General features: G+C 34.8%; 1 protein-coding gene across 1 annotated transcript in view; it reads left to right on the forward strand.

The window, feature by feature from the left end:
* The window catches only part of GLRA3 (glycine receptor alpha 3), a 157,226-nt gene that overhangs the window by 32,470 nt on the left and 99,743 nt on the right, over nucleotides 1-25,013 (forward strand). The window contains exon 3 of the mRNA XM_019636133.1: nucleotides 8,438-8,505. Within this exon, the coding sequence (XP_019491678.1) occupies nucleotides 8,438-8,505 (68 nt within the window). The remainder of the gene's footprint in view (nucleotides 1-8,437; nucleotides 8,506-25,013) is intronic.

A 25,013-nucleotide genomic window follows, 5' to 3' on the forward strand; every position in this document is an offset into this window, starting at 1 on the left:
GCGCGCGCGCGCGCACACGTGCATGGAGGTGGTTTTCTGCTATTTCTCTATCTGGAAAGAAATTTGACAGAGGTATCATTGCCCTGGCAGAGCACCTGCTTTAGGTGAGTGTTGAGTGTTGAGTAGATTTTGGCCTGAGGTCCTCCAGATGCCAAAACAGAGATGGCTTTAGTTTTGAGGTACTGTCAGGAACTCTATTTTCCCCACTCAGGAGAGTTATTGACCCTGCTTTTAAAAAAACTTTTTGTAAACAGAAGATAAATAACTTCTGGGCATCTAATGCACAGCATTATGACTATAGTTAACAATACTGTATTATACACTTGAGAGTTGTTAAGAGGGTAGTTTAAATGTTCTCACCACAGAAAAGAAATAGTAATTATGTGTTGTAATGGAGGTGTCAGTTAATGCTACGGTGGTAATCGTATTGCAATATGTAAGTATCGAATCAACACACCATAAACCTTAAACTCACACAGTGTTATATGTCAATTATATCTCCATCAAGCTGGAAAAAGAAAATGATTAAAAAGTCATCACTGATTAACTGAACCATATTATTTCCAATCGCCTTAGTAAACTATGTTTGCAAAACGAAAAAAGTTATTTCTATGCCTCCAAAATTCTACAGGGCCAAACCCCAGGCTACCCCTGCTCTACAGCAATATGGATGGGAATCAGGACGCTTTCTGAGACAGGTGCCTGTGGTCTCGCCCTCCGGGTCCCTTCCAGCTCCCCACCTCCTTCCCTATAGATGACCGACCCTAAGCTTGGTCTCCCTGGGTCATTCTTAGCACATTAGCTCCCTGCTCCACGTGGTCCTATCATGCATTTATTTCAGGCTTTGCTCGGTTTTCTTCTGCCTTTTATATTTTATCATTAAACTAATTATGACTTTCCTCCCATTCTCTTAGGTGTGATATGTTTAATCCCATTTTTATTTGGCAGTACAGATTTTATGTCCTCAGAGAGAAAGAAAACTGTTCAATCCCCCTCTTGAAATAGAAGCTTCCAGGAGTCATTTGATACTAGATGCCAGTTTCACAGATAAAAATCAATTGAATAGCAAATAAAAGTACATCCACAGACATAAAATATTATTTCACCAGACTATTTTGCCAGCTTTGTTTTGCACTTCACTGCTTTCCTTTGACCTTATTGTTTGGGCTCTCAGTTGGTCTTTGATAACCCTTGAGTCTAATTTGGATCGAAGCAGAAAGTACGCCCTCAGCAATCACCTGCTTATGTTTCCTCCCAAACACTGATTGCATTTTTACGTTTTTTTTCATTCTATCTCCAGTGGCCACTCTCTTTATCTAGAAATAACAGTTTGCCTTCTCAATGTCTTTGTGGTTTCTGTGTTTTCATCTGTAATAGTTCTGTATATTAATCCCTTTCTCCCACACCACAAACCCAGTTTCAAATCGTTATTTCTGCTGCAACACATTCTATCCCCAGAATGGTATTTGTACCTAACACTCATTTCCTGCCTGTATTGTTTTTTTTTCGGGGAAGATGTTAGCATTTCCTGTATTTATTTTTTACCATTCCTATCCATCCAGACACTATTGCTCTTGAATTAAATCCACAATTATTTCTGTATAAAGGTATATTTTCTACTTGCAATTTTACATAATACAAGGCCAGTTTAACAGGAAGAACTTTAATAATAAGCTTTTCTAAAATTGCAGATGTTCACCTGAAACATTTAAATTTAGATTTTAGGTTTTGTTTGATTTTAATGTATTCTTTTTGTAGTAGTTATTTCTTTTTTTATTTTAAAACAATCTTAAACTAACAGAAGATTTGCAAGTATAGCACTTAACCATTTTTCCCCCCAAACTACTTGAAAGTTAGTTGTTGACCTGATGCCCCAATACTTGATTGTATCAGACAAATAAGACCATTCTTTTAAATAACCGCCATTTAACCATTGAAACAAGCAAATGAACACGGAAATAACTGCTACCATCTAATTTGTAGACCCCATTAAAATTTTGTCAATTATCTGAATGACTCCATAGCCAAAGGATCCAGTTCAGAATCACGTCTGTATTTTATTTGTCATTTCTCATTGTCTTCTTCAGTCTGAACCTTATTCTTAGAACCTTATTCTTTCTATGACTGCCATGATCTAGGCATTTAAAAAAATATATTATCATCACTTTATTTAACAGAACACCTAAATTTGCATCAGTCTAATGTTTCCTCATGATTTGATTTAGGTAATGCATCTTGACAGAAATATAACAGAGGTAATGCTATGTTCTGATTGCATCTTACCAGATGGTGGACCATATTAAGTTTTACCATAACTGGGGATGTTTACTTTGATTAATTGATTAAGTTGGTGCCTGCCAGAATATATCTTTATACATATACATATATGCATAAATACACACATACATACACACATATATGTACATTCATATATATACTTATTAATTTACTTCTCTATCTATTGAAAACCATGAATTCACATTGACATCTCCAATTCTATAGGTTTATTCTAGTTTCTCAGTTTCCATATTTTAACTTCCTCATCTGACAGTAAGAGACCTGGCTCCCATAACCCTTAATATAATTCTCTATTTAATCAACATGTAATGAATCTCCCTTGTCTGCTGCCACTCCCTCTCTTGCACAAATGTCCTAGGTCCTGTTCAGACTCTGACTTCCCACGCCAGGATGCCCTCATCTGGATACTGCCCTCACCCTTCTTGGGTTCTAGTACCTCTCACCAGGCTGCCCCACTATGGCAACACTCTCCTCACCCACTCTGGCTTTAACATCCCTTGCTGTGGAATCCATCTCCATACAGGTCCTTCTCATCCTGCTCCAGTTTACCACACTCCCACAGCTGCCTGCAGTGTGGAATGGAAGCCTATCTTGCATTGCCTGACTGAATGGGTTTAGGACGACATTTTCAGGAACAAAATGGAAGGGAAAAAAAGGGGGGAAAGAATAAACTGGATCCTATTTTTATGCCATAATTTTCAAGCCCTTTTCAAGTATCTAGCAAATAATTTAAAATCTGAATTTAAAGTCATTAAATATACTGTTGTTAATTAAAAAATAAAAGAATATCTCTCCTCGTGACATGACTATATAAAATATATATTTATTTAAAATAAAAACTCACTAAATATAATTTTTTGAGATTTAATCTTTCAAATGTTGTGAGGTTTTAATACAACATTATGTTAAAAATTACTTAGAGTCCTTTTCATAAACACTTGGGTTATTTTTGTTTCTACCTTTGTTTGCTATACATCTGCCTGGTGAACAATCATCCCCAGTGGACAGCAATAATATAATTGCCAAGGCATTGCATTGTACTTTGCCATTTTGCCTTTAGCCATCTCTGAATTTAAAAGCCGTGTTCTATTTCTTTAAGAAACAGCTAAAAGAAAACATGCTGCTAAAAACATCTGCAACTACTATCACTTGCTTTTGAGGCCAACAACGGCTAATGTAATGAACATTTTAAAAGCACAATTTGCCATATGGATGCTATAGCAGTTATCTGCTCTGTTGCTAAACATAGCAGAGTATTAGCTGGATATAACAGCTTTTGCACTGGCACAGAGGAAGTAGCAGATTGGCCAAGAACTGTTCTAACAGGTGCTTTCTGCAACTGCAATAGAAAATTTACAATCTTCTCTGAGCTTCATTCACTACAAAATTTTTGAATATACATATCAGTAGCTAGGGTAGAAATACTACTTCAAGAGTGCTGCCCTGATCTGACACAGATCAGAGCTTCCAGTGAATACAGTGCTTTATAAACACAATAGTGGTGTATCCATTTCATTCTTTGTGATCTCTCTCCAATGTCACTGTCCTTTTTTTTTTTTAAATTTTATTGGGGAACGGCCATGGTCATTGGTTACACACTGCTTTTATGCTACAATGGCATAATTGATTTCTTTTTTTTAGGGAGGGCATAGCTCACAGTGGCCCATGTGGGGATTGAACCGGCAACCTTGGTGTCATCAGCACCACACTCTAACCAACTGAGCTAACCGGTCACATCCCACTGTTACTGTTCTTGATGAGGGCTGTTCTCTTTCCTGTCTGGACTATTACAATAAATTCCTAACTATTTTCTCTGTTCTAAGCTTTTCCAGCCATGCAATCATTCACCATGTTGTGTTGGTTCACTACACTCCCATGGTCGAGAATCTGTAATGGCTTCCTCATACTCATTAAGTAAATTCCAAAGGCTTTGGTATTTTGGTATCACATTGAAAAGATTCCATAAATGGGCCAAGACTGTCTTTAAAAAAAAAAAGGCTTTTATTTCCAAATTGCTTCATACTCTAATATGTTTTTACAATTTTTAAAAATAAGATAATTTCTATATATGTGATCTATCTATCTATCTATCTATCTATCTATCTATCTAATCTTTCTAGTAAGTGTCTGCTCTATTTTTGAAATTTGGAATTAAGGTTTGGTGCCTGAATCCATTCACCCTTCTTTCTGCTGAAGAAGACAATATGTATATAGATAAGTAATTAAATGGGAATGAAATAGCACTGATGTATGTTCTAATAACCAGGTGAGGAACACACCTGATAGGTGATGGATTAAACAATAAAGCTTAGACTTGAGACCACTGTGATTTACTTTACTCCACCTAAAAGATTGGAAACCAGGCTGGCTTTCTGCTTTTAGGAAGAGCTTTTTGCATCTGATTGGAGGCATGATGGAGAGGCAAGGGCTGGAATATCTTTCATATAATGTGAGGCATCAAATCCCCAAACACTAGTGAAAGCCTCAATTAGTTACTTCTTTGACCATTGCTTTTCTGTGGGAATGTTGTTTCCCTTGTTTTATTCATTGACATAACTATTCAAGTCTCTGGTCAGCTGAGATGCCAGTGCCACATTTTAGAGGAAAAAAACAAATATATGAGAGGAATCCTTGTCTTAACACAGGATTTAATACTACTCCTTTCAAACCCTTCTTGGAATCATTAGGATATGCCATTCAGCACCTGCACACACAGGAAGGACATTGAAATGCACCAGAATAGATATTACTAATTTAGGCCCCTGAAGCTTATGCTGAATGTTCACCTTCATTCTACTTTTTAACATGATCACCATAATTCTATGGATAATAATTAAATTTAAAATACAAGACCAAAAAATATTATAGAGACTGTCTCGCCTTTTATTCAATGCCCAGAGAAAGTAAAGTCCAAAAAGAAAAAAAGAAGACCCTGCCCCTTGCTAAATTAAATAAGAAAAACCATCTCCTCACTGTTTTATTTATTCCAATTTCAGTCAAAGAGATCACAGTTCTATAGAGCAGGCAATCTTCTAGCATCGGCTTCATAATGGGCCATGTTCCCCCAACATGGATGTGCCTTCATCAGCAGCATTTTATTGAAAAATGAATTAACCCAGTACTAATGCCTGTGTGTGTTTCCTATTCCAAAGGGTGTGAGCCAATAAAGCACAAAAGAATTTATCTCAAGATAAATGATATTCCCGAGATTCATATTAGTGTTACCAGCAAAAGAAAATAGCAGACTTTTAGCATTCTCTAGAAAAAAATGAGAATAACCTATAAAATATGAAGGACTGGTTTTAGCTCTTCAAAATTCCAGTCAGCCTCTGTATATATTTTAGAGTTCACCACCTTCAACTTACATTAAGTAAAAAAAAAAAAAAAGGGAACTCTTCTGACAGTTAATTATGACTTTATGCTTTTCTGATGGCGATACAATAATCATGAAGTAAACTATCTGTGCTTTCTCCTTTCTTCCATAGTAACATATAAGAAACTCCTATCACTGTACATATTTTAAAAATTGGTAAATATTTAGAAATAACTGGTAAAGATGAAAAAAAATAGTAATCAAATTATAGTACCTCCAGGATTCAGGATTTCTATGAGGTTTTCTTATTCTTACACGGTCACCCTTCATATTTAAAATAATTTAGCTTCTATATCTGTTTGAAATTTTGTCCTAGGCATCTCGATATTCAATCAACTTTGGGCTCTCTCTAAGTACAAAGCAGCTACTATATTTTATTAGCAGTGATGACCAAATTTATAATAGGCAACGCTCTTATCAAAATTAATAGCCTTGCATTTTCAATGCTCTAAGTCCTGACTTCTCTCTCTGTGTCTCTCTTCATCTCTAAGAAAACTGCAGTTCATTCTTAACCCTATGGTATAATGAGCACAGATTTTTCCTAGTCCAGAATTTCTTCGGTCAGTATTTTTCATCATTGCTGCCATCTGAATCACCTAGGAAGCTTTTAAAAATACCAGTGCCTTGGTTGCATGGCATGCCCACTAAATTAGAAGATATGAATTAGGTTATGAATCTTTTTTAAAACTACCAAGACTATTTCAATGTTCATAGGGTTCATAGGCCAATGCATCCTATACTTTATTTTTAAATAATCTTGTTGGTTGTTTTTCTCTACCTATTCCAGCAAGATAGATGGTGATCATAAAATGAGTAGAAAAACAAAGATGAAAATTATGCACCAGTAATCAAGTAAATATAAACTGAAACCTCAAATGTTATTTTGAACTATTCTAACGAATTTAAAAAAAAATTGGTATAAAGAGAACATCCTTTGGTAGAAAAACAAACAATAAACTAGGCTTAGATAATCAGTTTTTGTGTGTGGCTTTATCTGACTAACTTAGGTAGAGATTAACTAAGTTAAACAAGACTGGGGAACAACTTGGTATGGCGGGAAAAGAGTGTTTCTTAGAATCTGACTGATGGTTCACATTCTGAGTGAGGTATTTATTAGCACCTTAAGTGTCCTCTCTGAGCTTTAGCTACCTAACATGTAAATGGTGGAATATTATCTGCTCTCAGTGTTATATGGATTAAGGAGTATCTATGAATCAGACAGCACAGTATATGGTAACAAGTAGTCAACCACTTACTGGTTCTTATTAACTCCTGCCCTGCTAAATGATTATCTTTTTGTGTCTTTTTCAATTTCTTCAATTTGATATGCACAGGTTTTAGATATTTAGTAAAGGGATGAATAAATGGGCCTCATAAAAATAAAAATTCTTGGTTTTATGATAAATGTTAAATCAGGCACACACAGGGGCCTCCTGGAATGGTGGAGAGAGGATATCTGTAAATTCACTCTTCCAAACAGTGACAAAAACACTGGCAAGGGCCGGCCGAATGGCCACTTGGTTAAGAGTTAGCTTAAGAGTGTCAGCTCTGAGCAACAGGGTCGCTGGTTCGATTCCCATGTGGGCCAGTGATGCTGCTCCTGAGCTGAGCTGCCAACAGGTGTCAGGATGGCTCAACTGGTGAGAGCACGTGCTCCTAACAAGACTGCCTGTTCGATGGTGGGCTACGCCCGCCCGCAACTAAGACTGAACTTGGCACCTTGAGCTGAGCTGCTGCCCGGATGGCTCAGTGGATAGACCGTGTGCTCTTAACAACAAGGCTGCTGGGGTTGACTCCCGCATGGGATGGTGGCTATGCACACCTGCAACTAAGATTGTAACACACCATCTTGAACTTAGAGGCCAGGAGCTGCCGACTGGCAGCCAGATGGCAACTGGTGCCCTCCACAACTAAGATTGAAGAACAACAACTTGGCTGTTCCCCTCCCCCAATTCCCAAAAGCAAACAAACAAAAAAAAACACTGGCAAAATTGTCAAAATTATCCTTGAGAACTCTGAAAATTAACCAAAAACTTCCAACAGTGTGAGGATATTTATTCAAGAAAAACTGATGAATTTCTCTAAGGACAGAAGGCATTTAAATATGGCCCCACTCCCAGTAGTCTTGAAAAACAGCAGCCTCTGAAGCACAGATGCTGTAAAATCAAACACCCTAGCAGCTATCAGAGAGCAAACCAGGTTTGGAGCTCCTCAGAAAGTTCATCCCTAGAGGTATGTTACTGTTTGACCTGTATGGCTGTTTCTTATTTGACTGGGAACTCCTTCAGTGGGAAAATCCTATCCCCAGGGCGTTGTTGAAAATAATCACAGGAAATTGTTTAACATTGCAGCTGCCTAAGGATGTGATACCAGTTAAACACACATAAGACTGAATAAAAATTTTAAAAGAAGATCTGGTGAATGAGATGCCCAGAGGCAGTTTTGAAAAGTTCTGGTATACGAGGTCTGACAATTAAGTTCGCGAACTCATCCTAGAAAATGTGCTACATACTCATAGATCATGGAAACTGAGACCAAAAGAGGTCAATGACTGACCAGCATCAGTGTCCAAAGGAGATCATGAACTCCTGCTTTGCAATCCATATTATTTTCACAGAATGATTGCCTTCAATTTTAAGCATCTGTGTATATACACATATCTAAAAATATTCATTTGTAAAAAACTATTAATGAGAATCATGCTATTATTTGAAAATGTTTTAAATAAATATCTAAATAGCCCTTATTTTAAAATTTCTTTTTCAGGCCCTCCAGTTAATGTCACATGCAACATATTCATAAACAGCTTTGGCTCTATCGCCGAGACAACCATGGTAGGCATGTTTACTTTGAATCAACTTTCATACCAAAATAATTTATAGTCACGTTAATGGCAATTTTTCTGCTAATGTTATTTAATTTAAAGCCAAAATTAATATAATGAGATTTAAAAAATTAATGGTATAAATTGCAATCAACTTCAAGTAATTGTGTTGTTTAGACATGGTATATTAGAGAATAAATGTAAGTGAAAACAAGATTGATTTTTCACATTTCAGTAATTAAATATTAAATGTCAAATCAAAACTGAAATTTTACCATATAAATTATTCATTTCTTTTCAATGACTTTTAATAACCAGACATAAGCATAGGAGTAAACAATTTCATGTTCAGTTATTCTGTTTACTTATAAATGTATTCATAATATTGCTTTCAGTATTCTATTTGATTACTTTCCAAATTAATATATTATTTGCTCAAACATCATGAATATTTTGAAAATTAGAGTATATGCCTTAATTTAACCAAACTCACTGAACAGAGACTTCATTACTATGTAACTGAGAACATTTTATATAATAAGTAAAGCCAAAAAATTGTCATTACAGACCAGGTTTATTCTGTTTTGAATTTTATAACTTTCTCTAAAGATCATGTTGTATCTCTTCTTTGCTTTGTAGTTTTGTGCACTTTAGCTAAAATAAAATGCAGACATGGACACATGAACCACTGAATATCCATAAAATTGTCTAGCGGGCAACTTTTTAAAATTGAAACTATGTATGGTGGTTCTTAAATTACCTAGAATTATACTTCATTCCTAAATTTAGCAAGTATAATTTGCATTAATCTTCAAAGTTGATTTTAGCTAAAATAGGATATGAAATACTTCAAAACTTATTAGATCCCATAATCATTAAGTAGAGAATTATGCTCATTTTATATATATCTCAGAATGATTTCATAGCAAATTTCTAAGGAAAAGTAACTAATATGCAAATTATTATGTCGGGGTTTGTGTAGAGTTTTGTGTTTATGTGTGTAGAGGATCTATCTCAACAGAAAGAGTCTTTTGCAGGCACCATATTTTAAAAATGTTCTTTTCATCATGTATGTAATATTTAATCATTTAGCAGCATCTCTATGATTCTAGTCAAACAATAAAAGCATCAGTGGAGAAAAACTGACCTCACACACTTGGACATTATATATAATTATCTTAACTATAGTATATAACTTAACATGAATGTGTGTGTTTCTGTAAACACAAAGAAAATACATATAATTTACTTGTCTAAGCACAGTGTAGCTTTGGTGCAATTCTGATCCTAAAGTGATTATAATCCTGCTTCAGACTTGGACATATTCTGGATTCTGGTTGAATACATGTTGCTGATTTGTATCCTGCGTTTATACATACACAGTTCAAATCATATTTAAAGGTAAAGGGATCTCTACTGGCTTTTTCTCCTTAGACTTCCCAAATTGTGTTTCTAGTCCTGGCAACTTTCTCATTTTAATTTTTACTGTATACATTGTACAATCCTGAAAACCTGAAAATATATTTATACTTTCTCTTTTGCAAGATTGTTTCCACAAAATACTTTCAACAGCAATAGTCAGAAAGGTTTATAGCCTTACTTATCTTTGTGGGGTGGAGGAAAGGACTTGGAAACAAGAGAAGACATGGTGAGATTTCCTTCTCATTAAAATCTGATAGATTGTCAGTTCCTGAAGGTCTCTTTTTATGACATAATTCATCAGTCTACCACTAAATGGTAATAACCATTAGATAGTTAGAACATACAGTCTATGGGATGATTACACCAACTAAATTTCTTACCTTTAATTTAAAACAGGCTTCCTTTACAGAATATTATACAAAAAGCTTGCAGAATATTGCAAATACACTTTCACAGTGACTCTCACCCAGTTTTATTTTCCTTTTCTAGTATAGAAATCCTTTTCATTTTTACATATTCCACCATAATATATTTCCTTTGAGATCATTTTTAGAATCTATCACTTTCCTCTTTAGAGTCACAAGCAACATCAATGAACATTAATAAAACACCTTAGAGGTTAAGTATTATAAAATAAACTAAGTGTTATAAAATTAATTACATCCATCTTGCTATCTTTCTTTTTAGTTTTCCAAATTGCTAAACATGTGACATTATTTTTATTCACATAATCAGATTTAATAGTTGTAAAATTTTAATGGTATCAGATAGAATAGCTGCAATATGGTATCTCTACACAGAAATAGAGAAATTAGAACTTGTTATTATATTTCTATTTTAAAAATCATAAAATATTTTGCTATAACTTTATTAAGTTGATGTATTTTATTCATAGTTTCCACCATTGCAGCTCTGCAACTAAATTTTATCTCATTGTTTTATTTGCCATAATGTTGCTTAATATGTTTTTATAAAAGCATTAATACATTTTTCAGCACTCTCATTTCTTATACAAACATGGTTTGCTTTTGTTTTTTATAATACAAATAACCTACTTTAAAAAAGATAATGCATTAAAATTGAGAGGATGGAATTTCAAATTACCTATAAACATTAGCAAATACCTCTGCATCCAAGGACTCATATCTCAAATAAAACTACATAATTCTCCCAGTCTATAGATCTCTGCCTAACAAAGATCTTAACTGTTTTCAATGTCCCTACTGACCAAATATATTAAGCTCCCTCTGCTGGTCTAGTCTCAAACCTATTATTTCTCTCCCCATTTTTAAATCCAGCTTCAGTCCCATTTGAGGTAATTATTTGATTCTTGATAAAATTTCTCTTAGTAGATATTATACTTCTTTAGCTATTTTTTGAAAATGAAGTTAATTCAAAATTTTAACATATTTTGCCTCTTCTTGCACCAAGTTTTAAATATATTTATATGCATTTTAAATAGCATAAACTCAAATTTCTTAACTGTTAAACTGATCCTTTCTTACCCAAGTACTAACCAGGCCCAACTCTATTTAGCTTCTGAGAACAAATGAGATTGGGCATGTTCAGGGTGGTATGTCCAAGATGCATGTTGAAAAAAAAGGAATACTGCATATATAAAACTTCCTTTTACATAAACTTAATGGTAACCACTCAAAAAAATTCCAAAACTGAGACACATAACATAATAAAAGAGGAAACAGAGGGAAAAAAAACCCATAGAATACCACCAAACAGAAACACAAAGGTAAAGAAGTAATGGAGACACTAAACTACCTGAAAATAAAAGATAAAATGACTACAGGAAATCCTCATATATCAATAATCAGCCTAATTGTAAATGGACTAAACTCACCAATAGAAAGGTACAGAGTAGAAGATTGGATCAAAAACAAAAACCCAATCATACGCTGCCTTCAAGAGATACATCTCAGCTGCAAGGACAAATATAGACTGAAAGTGAAAGGGTGGAAAACGATACCCTAAGCAAATGGCATCCAGAGAAAAGCAGGTGTAGCCATACTTCTATCTGATGAAATAGACTTCCAGATAAAAAAGGTTACAAGAGACAAAGATGGACATTTCATAATGATAAAGGGGACAATACATTAAGAAGACATAACACTTATCAATATATATGCTCCCAATCAGGGAGCACCAAAACATCTAAAGCAACTACTAACAGTCCTAAAGGGAGAAGCTGAATAAAACACAATTATAATAGGGAACTTAAATACCCCATTGAATAAATCATCCAAACAGAAAATCAATAAGGAAATATCAGCCTTACATGACACATTAGACCAAATGGATGTAGTCGACATTTATAGAGCTTTTCATCCCAGGACACCAGACTATATATTCTTTTCTAGTGCACATGGGACATTCTCAAGGATAGACCATATACTGGGACACAAAACTAGCCTCAACAAATTTAAGAATATTGAAATCGTATTCTCCCACCACAGCGCAAAAAGAAAGTAGGAAAAACCACAAATACATAGAGATTAAACAATGTGTTACTAAAGAATGACTGGGTCAAAGGAGAAATAAAAGGAGAGATCAAAAGATACAAATGGGAATAAAAATACAATATATCAAAATTATTGGGATGCTGCCAAAGTAGTAATAAGAGGGAAATTTATATAATTACAGGCCTATCTCAAGAAAAAGAAAAATCCCAAATAAACAACCTAATGTTATATCTTAAAGAACTAGGAAAAGAAGAACTAATGAAACACAAAGTGAGCAGAAGGAAATAATATAAATTAGAGCAGAATAAATGAAACAGAACAAAAAGACAATTGAAAAAGTTAATGCAACAAAGAGGTGGTTCTTTGAAAAGATTAATAAAATTAACAACACTCTGGCTAGACTCACTAAGGAAAAAAGAGAAAAGACACAAAAAGCAAAACCAGAAATGAAAGAGAAGTTATGATGGATACCACAGAAATACAAAGGATCATACAAGAATACTATGAAAGACTATTTTCACCAAATTAAATAACCTAGAAGAAATTGACAAGTTCTTAGAATATATAACCTTCCTAGACTGAATCATAAAGAACTGGAAAATCTAAATAGACCAATCAACAGTAAGGAAGTTAAAACAATCATCCAAAACTTCTCTAAGAGCAAAAGTCCAGGACTAGTGAATTCTACCAAACATTTAAAGATGATTTAATACTTCTCTGCCTCAAACTCTTCCAAAAAGTTGAAAAAGAGGTAATACTTTCTAATTTATTTTATAAGGCTACCATTACCCTGATACCAAAACCTGGTAAGGGTAACACAGTAAAAAGAAAACTACAGATTACTATCTTGGATGAATATAGACACAAAAATCCTAAACAAAATATGTACTAGCAAGTTGATAACAACAATACATTAAAAATTATACATCACAATCAAGTGGGGTTCATTCCAGGGGCAGAAGGACCCTGCTCAACATATGCATATCAATCAATATTATACACCGCATAAACAAAGGATAAAAATTATATGATTATATCAATGTTTCCAAACAAAGCATTTGACAAGAAACAACATCCATTTATGATCAAAACATTTAATAAAATGAGTATACAAGCAAAGTACTTCAACATAATAAAGGCCATATACAACAAACCCTCACCTAATATCATATTTAATGGTGAAAAACTGAAAGCTTTTCCTCTAAGAACAGAAACAAGACAGGGATGCCCTCAATCACCACTGTTATTTAATGTCATATTGGAATTCCTACCCGGAACAATCAGGCAAGAGAAAGAAATAAAAGGCATCCAAATTAGGAATGAAGAAGTTAGATTGTCACTTTTTGCAGATGACATGATTCTTTATATATTATAAAAATACTCTAAAGACTCAACCGAAAAACTGTTAGAAACAATAAGCAAATACAGGAATGTTGCAGGATACAAAACCTATGTACAAAAATCCATTGTGTTCCTATACACTAATGATGAAATTTTAGAAATGAAAACAAAAAATCATTTTGCAATTACCCCCAAAAGAATACCTAGGCATAAACTTAACAAAGGATGTGAAGGACCTACATACTGAAAACTATAAGACATTATTAAAAGAAATTGAAGAAGACACAAAGAAATGGAAAGATAGTCCATGGTCATGGGTTGGAAGAATCAACATAGTTAAAATGGCCATATTACCCAAAGCAATATACAGATTTAATGCAATCCCCATCAAAATCCCAATGGCATTTTTTAAAGAAATAGAACAAAAAACCATCAGATTTGTATGGAATCACAAAAAGACCCCAAATAGCCATGTAATCCTGAGAAAAAAGAACAAGCCCGGAGGTATCGTACTCCCTGATTTCAGATTATACTACAAAGTGACAATAATCAAAACAGCATGATATTGGCAGAAAAACAGAAATCACGGGAATAGAATTGAGAATCCAGAAATAAACCCACATATATATGGGCAGATAATTTTTGACAAAGGGGCCGAAAATATAAATGGAGTAAAGAAAACTTCTTCAATAAATGTTGCTGGGAAAACTGGAAAGCCACGTGCAAAAGAATGAAACTAGACTTCGATCTGTCACCATATACCAAAATTAACTCAAAATGGATCAAAGACCTAAACATAAGACCTGAAACAATAAATTACATAGAAGAAAGCATAGGTGTTGAACTTATAGACCTTGTGTTCAGAGAGGACTTTATGAATTTGACCTCAAAGGCAAAGGAAGTAAAAGCAAAAATAAATGAATGGGTCTATTTCAAACGAAAAAGCTTCTGCACAGCAAAGGAAATCATCAAAAAAACAAGGAGACAACCAACTGAATGGGAGAAGATATTTGCAAACAATGCCTCCGATAAGGGGTTGATATCCAAAATATATAAAGAACTCATACAAATCAACAACAAAACACAAACAATCTATTAAAAAGATCAGCAGAGAGTCTGAACAGACACTTCTCCCAAGAAGACATACAAACGGCCAACAGATATATGAAAAAATTCTCAACTTCACTAGCTATCAGGGCAATGCAAATCAAAACCACAATGAAATACAACCTCACACCTGTTAGAATGACTATTATCAACAAGACAAATAATAAGTGTTGGAGAGGCTCTGGAGAAAAGGAACCCTCATACACTGCTGGTGGGAATATAAATTGGTGCAGCCACTATGGAAAACAGTCTGGAGGTTCCTCAACAAATTAAGAATAGAACTACCATACAATCCAACAATTCCTCTTCTGGGTATCTACAAAACAAAAAATCTGAAAACATTTATCTGTAAAGATACGTATACCCCTATGTTCGTTGCAGCATTATTCACCATAGCCAAGACGTGGACACAACAGAAGTGTCCTTCGATAGATGACTGGATGAAGATGTGGTACATATGTACAAAGGAATATTACTCAGTCATAAGAAACTATCAAATTCTGCCATTTACAGCAACATGGATGGATCTTGAGATTATCATGCTAAGTGAAATAAGTCAGACAGAAAAAGTTGAGAACCATGATTTCACTCATGTGTGGGATATAAAACTGAAAGCAACAAATGAACAAAACAAACAAAACTCATAGACACAGGAAATAGTTTAGTGGTTACCAGAGGGGAAGTGGAGAAGGAGGGTGGTAGAAGAGGGTCAAGGGTGTCAAATATATGGTGATGGAAGGAGAACTGACTCTGGGTGGTGAACACACAATGCAATATATAGATGATGTATTATAGAATTGTACATTTGAAGCCTATATAGCTTTATTAACCAACATCACCCCAATATGTTTAATAAAAAAAAACTTCATTCTTTCCCAATGTTTATTTATCTAATTAACACAGTGCCAACCATTCTCACTTGAGTACAATTTCATTATTTTTTGACATATGGTCTTTAACATTTTTTTCCTATAAATATTATGGAAATTGTAAGCTTTTCTATTTCTCTCACATTTCAGTCATGTCTTTATATATAATGAAATTCTCTAAGGACTCATTCAGCCTCCATTATTACAAGTTCACATTTTTCTTAAGCAGATAATGATTTAACTATTGGAAACCACAGTTCTTGAGAAAAATAAATAAAACTGGTTTACCATCATTAGAGTCATTCTCCTTCCCTTTTTACAACATGGCTTGGTGACAGAGGTGCATCTATCCTACTTTTTAAACTTGTGGTGACAAAAGGAGCTCATGATTGTTTTTATTGCTTCTATGAGGGGAAGCTTACGATCACCACATTAAGTGACTCTTAAGTGAAACACACTCCTTCAAATCAGGATGGGTTGTGGATTAGGTTTATATGCTAGGATGAAAGCATTTTTTTTTTAAAACTCATATATATGTAGGTGGTAGTTTGGGGATATATATATATATATATATATATATATATATATATATATATATATATGCCAGTATTTAGAAATGGATATATTGGCTGAACCTCCTATTTTCAGAAAACAGATGACTCTCTGTCTTGTTACAAATAAGTTAGAGAATTGCTCTGCTATGTGCCCTAAGTCAATACTGACTCATTAAACCATTACTTTTCATCAGTGCCCACAGAATAAATTATTTTTCCAAAATAAAAACAAAAAATGTCAGATGTTTTGGTATAAGAGTTTTTCAAGTGCCTGTATACAGAGATGTAAGGTGGTCTTGGGCAAGAGTACCTGAGGGTCTGCTCTGAGCTCGTACAGTTGTCAAACTATACAGCTTTTCAAATTTCCACACAAATGATAGATTCACATTTTAGTTGCAACAATAATCATGCACTTGTAGATGCTACTTTGAATTATTGGATCACAAGATTCTCCAGAGAAATCTAAGCTAATATGGCATAAAAAATTGACAGTGTTTATTTACTCATTCTTAATGGCATCTTTAAACTCCTACACATTTTCTCTAAGTATATTTTTTAGCAAATAAAGATTTCATCAAATAAAGTATTACCTATGCAAAAATGCATTTTTTTAAACATTCATGCACATATTGCCTGCCATTTATTTGTGGAAAGGTTTTAAGTTGTAGATTTCATTCTTTGAACAGTTATAGACAGGACTATTCAGTTTTTCTATTGTGTACGTTGTGCAAAAGTTTTGTTTTTCAAGGAAATTGTCCATTTTCTTAAAATTTTCAAATTATTGGCATAAATTGATTTACAATGCCTTATCCTTTCATCTGAGGGATCTTTGTAATGTCTCCATTTTTGTTACTCTTATTAGTAATTTGGTTTAGCTCCTTTTTTTTCTTAATTAGCTTACATATCGGTTTATTTTTATTCTGCTAGGGATTATGGCTGCTTTCTGAATCTATGACTAATGATAATCTAAGAATAATAATACTCATTTTTATCTTTCCATTTGTTCTTTCTGTAAAACTTTTTACACTGAATAGTCTATATTTCATTCTCTCCAGATTTTCTCTCTTTTTATATTTCTGTGCTGCATGTTCCCTATCTTTAAGAATTGTCATTAGTACATAAACTATTGGGAATTCATAATAATCTCAAATAAGCTGTATTTTTGTATCAATCTATTTTAGATTCCTTTACTGCAAATAGCTCAATGACTTACATCATGGCAATTCAGTCACACACTATGATGGTGATAAACTTTTTTAATGCTACTTTATTTGGCTCACGAGGACAGCATTTAACTCCTTGTACTGATTTATCAGAGAAACTTCATTGACATCATACAAGTTTATCCAGTTTGCTTTTAAGGTCTATCTACCTTTTCATTTTTAATATTTGTTTAAACCTGTGGGCATTTATTTATTTTTTTATTATATGCTCCATAGAGCAGCAATCCACTCTGATATGTTCATCACTATATCTATATCTATATCTTTATCTATATCTATATCTATATCATCTATATCTATCTATATCTATATCATCTATCTATCTTCATTAAATATGTTGACTGGCGAAAATAATTCCAAATAATCCACAAAAGAAAAGGTTTATTCAGGGAAAGAAAAAGAAACAAAAACCACTGCCGCAGTGCGAGAATGCACCTTCTGATGCGGGGCTCCAACCTGCCGTCCACATGAAGACCAAAGAAACTCCCTTCCAACATGGCTATTCCTATTTATTCTTGTCCCTCCCCGGAAAGCTATCACAAAGTTAAACAGGAAGTCAGGATTACAGAGTTAACAAGGGGCCCAGCTCCACCCACAGTCCTCCCAGCTCTATGGTCAAGCATCACAAGATGCCAGTTCACTTTTATCAAATATATCATTAAGTATATATATATATATATATATATATATTCTGGCTAACAAAGATTATTTTGTCCAAAATGAAAACTGTGTTGTTGTTCCCATGACACAAGTAGACAAACTTCATTTCTTACTGATTTGCAGTATGATCTTTTTTTGCAGCTCTGAGCACTAGCCACTGTCTTAAATTGGTAGCACAGTCTCTAAAATATGAGCTAAGTAACTAATTGTACAATCAAGTTAATGTTGGCTAATATTGCTCAAATGAACTTGGCTTTTTTATTCAAATCTTTCCGTGTAATTTTATAATCTTTCCTAAAAAGCATTTGCTTTTTCAGCTCTACTGATAGAGATATAAATTCATTAAAAAATGCTAACATTTTGTATGGAGAGTTCTCTATGATAAGAAATTAGAGCTCTTGAATAGTGCTTATGCTGACTGAAGAACAATGTATAAAAATAAAAAAAATATTAAGATGCAATAATTTCAAGTATCAACTAGGTTTCACAGTAATGTATTTTCATGACAATTGAAAGTAAATGTGTATAATTTGAAGGAAAGTCCATTTTTTCTGTCCTTTTGTAAACTTTCCCCCAAATAAGTTATTATTTCACTCTATCTATTGCCAACAAGTTAAGTTCTTGTTAAGGTACATTCACTTTAAGAGTTCCATAATAGTATTCAGGGACTATTCCTGCATTATTCATATTTCTAGGTTCAATAATGTTAATGTAGCATATGATTAGATAGATGCTATTCCATTTCCTTTTAGAATAGCCTGAAAGTACCCTACTATCCTTTTATCATTAAGATTATGTCTGTTAAGATCCTATCCTCACCATCTTATTTTCTTTCTTTAGAGTAATAGGTAAAGCCTAACCAAATATAGCAATAGCATTGGTCTGAAGGATTTTTAATTTCAAGCATGAGTAACCAGTGACTGGCAGCACGAATGGGTTCTGAACAATCCTTTATAAGCATGAATCGGAAAGAGGGCATATTTATGGGAAAGGTTGCAGAAAGACAGGTATGCATGAAGGTTACACATTTTGGCGACCCCATCAGAAATATGAATAAATCTCTGCCTGGTGCTGTTGTCCACAAGAGCATGCTTCTAATCACTGTGTCTCAAAAAGAGACTATCTGCAAATCCTGTTCATACAGGTACAATTCCTTATAAGTATCACAAAGAATACAATTGCCTAGCTGTGCTGCAATGTTGTTAAAAACAAACAGGATGTTTAAAAGCATAGTTCCAATTCTATGGGAGGTAAGTGTCAAAAAGAAACGGATGCTAATGACAACAGGAAGAAAACTGTGTGGAGGAGCGCTGTCAGGCACATACTTCTACATCTTCTCTCCTTTATTGGACTATATCTCTATGTAGAGTTTCTTTTTATTCAGGTAAGGTAGATTGAAGGTTAATTGTATTTTGTTTAGTTGTTTGAAATATTTGCGGTGGGGAAAATATGAGGAAGATTATAAGGGTAAATGCAGTGTCAAAAATATGTCACTTAATTGAACCTTCCTCTCTCTGCCTTCTGTAAAGGTAATGTGTAATGCAAAGTGACTAGTCTGCATGTGATCCTTTCAAGAGTAAGACATGGTATAGACTTCACGGTTACCAGATCAATTGAGCACTTTTCTCGGCCACCTAACATGACATAGAAAGGATCTGATTCTCATGAACGGTTCCAAGCAAGGGTGTTCATCTTCATGATTTTTATCATCAGGCACCTTCTTCTAAGAGAATTTGATTTTCTGAAAGAATGCACTCCAAAATGTCACTTCAACCTCTAAAGATAAAATGGGCAGCAAGATGGGGAATTGTGTTCTCTAAGATGATTGGCACCAGTCATAATTTGTTACTTAGTCATGGATTTAACATGTCAATTAATGTTAAGTACTTGGCAATCAATTTAAATTGCAAATAGCTCTTCAGCTGTGATGCTGAATTTCTGACAGATGAATGAGTGAAAGTTAACGCTGACACTCTCTACACCAGTTTGATGACATGTTTCTGTTACTGCGCTAAAACTAGCAGCCTATTTACAAAAGAAGCCAAACTAGCTACACTTCAGATGGGCTCAATACAAGCCAGACTGAAGGGTCCTGGGGCTGTGCCACAAGTGCCGTCAAAAGGAACAGATGCAGGCAAAAGAGTTAAACAGTCCTTGTTGCTTACAGAGTCAACTAGAAAATGGAAAATTCCTACATGACAATGACATGTACATATATATCAGAAATGAGTTTAGGACTTCAAGATTTGGTTTTAAAAATGTAAGGGAAATTATTTTTCTCTCAGTCTCGTCAAGGAGGCTTCACCACACACTGTTCTATGGGATAGCGTGAGAAAACATAGATTTGTTAGCACATATGTATGACTATGATCTGAACCTTCTTCTTAAAATTGTCCTTAGCAGTTTCTTGGAATACTGCCAAGACTCCAGAGACTAGCTAAAGTGTAAGACAAACAATTCTGCCACAAAGGTATATTGAGTTTTAATTTAAAAAAGATCTTACAACATGTATCAACATTAAGTAGATAAACTGCAAATATTCACAGATACGTCCTGGGCAATCTTCATTTGCTAAACCCATTCAGCTTATCTTTAGATGATAATAAAGTCTTATTTTTCCTCTCAGGGTAGGGAAGACAATTGGGAGTTCTTGCTTCTCTGTTAAGTCTTATAGCCCTACTGGGACTCTTTTCTCCACAGGCTTTTGGAATTAGTGAAGAATTACTCTCTACTTTTCCCTGACTGAACTCTCACCTCCATCTTTCTCCACTGGAGTTGCCTCCATCCCCTTAACAGTGTTAGGCAGTGATGTCATTTCACTTCCTGCCTTCCAGGAATCCTCTGGCCTGGCACATGATTCTCCCCCGCCAGAAGTAATAAGAGAACAGCCAGATCCCTCTCTGAGCTGATGAGATAAAATTTTACCCCTTTCTTTGGTAGAAGTCATTTGTTTGCTTTCGGTTATTTTTTCACTGTTTTTCTCTTTTCTAGAGTCATTTCTTATTCACATCAGGTCTTCCAGAAGTTTCTGCTCACTCAGTCTTTTAATGATCATTTACCATTTTAATATACCCTGTATCATATGCTTGTTATATACACATCCCAAGAAGCAGCTACTAAAAAAGGCTGAAAATTGTGATTCTAAATATATTTTACTCTTTATCATATTTTAACTTGCTCTGACGATAATTGCTATTCCTCACTCATGCACTATAAAATTAAATATGATTAATCAAAACTTGACGGCAGATACAAAAAAGAAATGAATATCTACATCCTTTTTTCTCTAGTTTTCTTCAAGGCAGTTTCTCAACTATTTTTTTTTTCCATTATGCCTCCCTAAGGAAACTTTTTAGACATCTTTTCCCCTAATTGCCCTCCCATGAAATTTTAATGCTTCTGATATGCTGTATATCTGTGTATATACCTTATGCATATCTCTGAATTATACATAAAAAGAGTAAGAGTTTTTTTTCACCCATCAAGAACCAATTTTTGCCCCCTTGGGAATAATACTGTCCTTGTTGAGAATGTGTTCTCTAAAGTACATATTTATAGGGGTACTCATGAGTACACTTGCCTAAGGCTAATATTTCAATCCTCATTGCTTGGTAGCATATGGAACAGCAGGAGAAAATGGGACAGAAGTACTGGGTATTCTGAGGGAAAAGGGATACATTTTTATGCCCCTAGCTATTTGCAAAACTATTAATACATATGGACTGGAGGATAGACTATATTCCCTCTTTTATTAATATGTGAATTGCTTCTTCTTTTTTTGAAGGTGTTAGTTTTCAAACACAAGTGTGCCTGAATGCACACTTGTACTAATTGTAAATACATTCACATTTGTTTCAGATTTATTGCCTATGTTTGACACAAGGGCCAGATTTGTTTCCTTTTCTGCTTCTGTGATGATATTTATGTTTTTATTTCTCTCATATAATCATCATTGCATCATATATTTCACTATTTGATAAAAATATTGTTCTCAAAATATTTCCCTTGAAGTTTGCTTGCCAAGCCTTGTCCAGTGGCAACAAATCTTTGTGAAACACACATAGTACATATGACATTACTCTCACGGCTTAGCCAGAGGAAGGTTCTATAAAGGTGTATTGTACTAAAAAATAAATAGATACATGAGAGATGACAGATAAATGACAGATAGATGATAGATAGATAGATAGATAAGCTTCTCTTTTTCCTTAAGGTGGTGTCAGGGTAATTTTTACTAAGAAGAAATTACTAAATAACTGCCTTAGTTAGATTCCTGAGGGAAAATTCTTCATAAGAATTTTCATTGAGTTGCTTGAGAGCTTCATAAAGAACTTGAAGATCAATCTACCCATTAGTAAAGCTTCCAGCAGCGAGACACCCAAGGCCCAGACACTGGGCGTCTGCCCTACTCCCAACCCTACTGCCACTAACCAGGATATGACTTGGGGGTAAAATTTACAAAAAGTTGATGCCTGTTACAGATGCCCTGTTTCACTTTCCACATATTTTCATTCACAACACTTGGAATAAATTGTTCTCGTGGCATGCTTTTCTTGCCTTACACTCAGCCTCACCTGCAACCCATGCGCCACTTTCTCTCCCTCCTTAATCTGCCCACTGTCCCCTCCAGAATCCCTGTCGCTTGGTTAACAAGTTCACTCTTCCTACCCCAACCTGTTCTGCCCACACACCCACACACAGACACACCCTTTCTACTGAAGAGTTTCCCCACATTCTTGGTATCAATGAAGGAGGACTCTCTTCTACAACCTTTGAAGAGCAGGCCATCAGTCTCTCATAGCCTGTGAACCTCAGGTGAGGAAGTGTTACAATGTCCTCATTTTTTAAATTCTATTTCCAGATGCGTTCTCTTTAGTCCTGCTTTGAAGCTACTATCTTTGACTATCCACACTCCTTTCTTGCTTAGGCTTATCCTGTGCCAGAATTGTGGTTACTGTACTCATTCATCTAAGGCTTGGGCAGCTGATCCAGTCTTCTCTATCACCAGGCCTGCCTTAATTCTAAGTAGGTGCAACATTTAAGACCTCATCCCCCCGACCTTCCCATCTTCAATAAACAACTATTTCGCTTAACTTTGATCACCTGCCTCCCTGGATATGCCAGGACTTGATCAAAATATGAAATCTGTTCCCAAGTTTAAATAAATCCAAACATCAGAAGCTCTGATCTTAATTTCAAATCTCTTTCTCTCTCCTATCTTTCAGCAATGAACTGCATAAAATCCAAACACTCTAGTTATTTGATGTGGAAATGGATATAGTGTAGAAATTAAAATACTTATCAAACTGTTGGAAAGACTGGTAGAGGCAGCCCTAGGTGGATCATCACTAAACACTAGCAGCCTCATGGTTACTTGACGAATGGGTCAAAGCATCATACTCAAATGTGGTATATTTTGCTGCCACACTTCAAAGAGGGCTAGTCGGCATTGTTTCACTTTCTTAGTGGAAGGGAAAAAACTTGTCCTTCATTTTTAAATAGGAATCCAGACATGCTTCAAACTCTTGAGCCCTGAAGTGTTGCTGAAGTCTCTTGGGATTTTTCTCCTATTTTCTGGCTCTTATAAAGGCTTCTGCTGTTTTCTCTTCACCTATGCTAGCAGCATGATATTTTTAATATAGAAGGCCAGTGGGATGCCTTGTGATGCTGGATGATCATGTTAACACAGACTTAATTATAGCACTAGGTTGCAGAGTTGGAGTTCTTCCTTCTTTACAAAACAGCAAGAGTATCTCTACCAGATGAAAGCTAATGCTTCTGATATTCCCTGCATTAGAGAAAAAAAAATTATTTAACATATTATTCATAAACCAGGTGCCAGTGGCTGTATTGGTTTGCTCCAATAAAGAGATTACACATGGAAAAACAGCTGTAATTGAAGTAATCAGCTAAATGATGTTAAGATAATACATTGTCATTTTTCAAGATTCAAGTGTTGTCTGCTTATGCCAAAAAGAAAAGTTAAATGGTGGTATGAAAGGAATCACAACCCCACCATCATACAAGTCTTTGAAGGAGTCACTGACTTCTTTGGCTCCCCCAGGAATCCAGTTCTGCTCTTCATTAACAATACTGGCAAAGAAAGGGCTTCAGAGAACTCTACGTGGGTCTTCCCACCTTCATAATTTTTACTCCACAGGTCAAAAAAATTATGTGAAGGTTCTGCAGTTGATGAGATTTTATGTATATAAAATCTCTATCTATTCACTTGGGAAATGAGAAAATAAAACAGGATGAATTCACAGAACCATTGAAACCAATATGAGATAACTTCTCATCAAAATTTCATTATTATCTGACTCTTCTATAACCTGCCACTATGACCAGTTGACAACGTAATATTGTGTATGTCCAGGGACTGGAATTAACTCAGAACTGTGATCTAATATTCTCAGAAACATTGGTCTTCATTGTTCTTTAGTTAATTGCTGCAGGTCCCTGTTGAAAGAATCACAGTATGCATGTTTATGACATACTAAATGGCTCTTCTCCAAAGGAGTTTGAATCTATGAATTCACTCACATCCTCGAATTAAATAAAGCTTCATGTCTCTTTTAGTAACTCAAGTAAATTCTCTATTTGTCAGCCCTAGAGTTCTTTTGATTATTCAGAATATGTAGTATCTTCCTTAATGATCTACCCACATATTTCAAGTCCATTGACCCCATGATCAATCACCTACCATCAAAGATCACCGTGATTCACATGTTCTGACTACCTACTCCAACTCTGCCCCAGTTGTAACTATGTCTATTTTGCCACTGGGATTACGTAAGTAATGCTAAGTGATATCTTGTCATCTTGGCAACTACCATCACCATTGAAATCTGGGAGCACGTTTCAGTGG

Source organism: Hipposideros armiger, unplaced genomic scaffold, assembly GCF_001890085.2.
Source record: "Hipposideros armiger isolate ML-2016 unplaced genomic scaffold, ASM189008v1 scaffold_27, whole genome shotgun sequence".
In the NCBI taxonomy this organism is placed as follows: domain Eukaryota; kingdom Metazoa; phylum Chordata; class Mammalia; order Chiroptera; family Hipposideridae; genus Hipposideros; species Hipposideros armiger.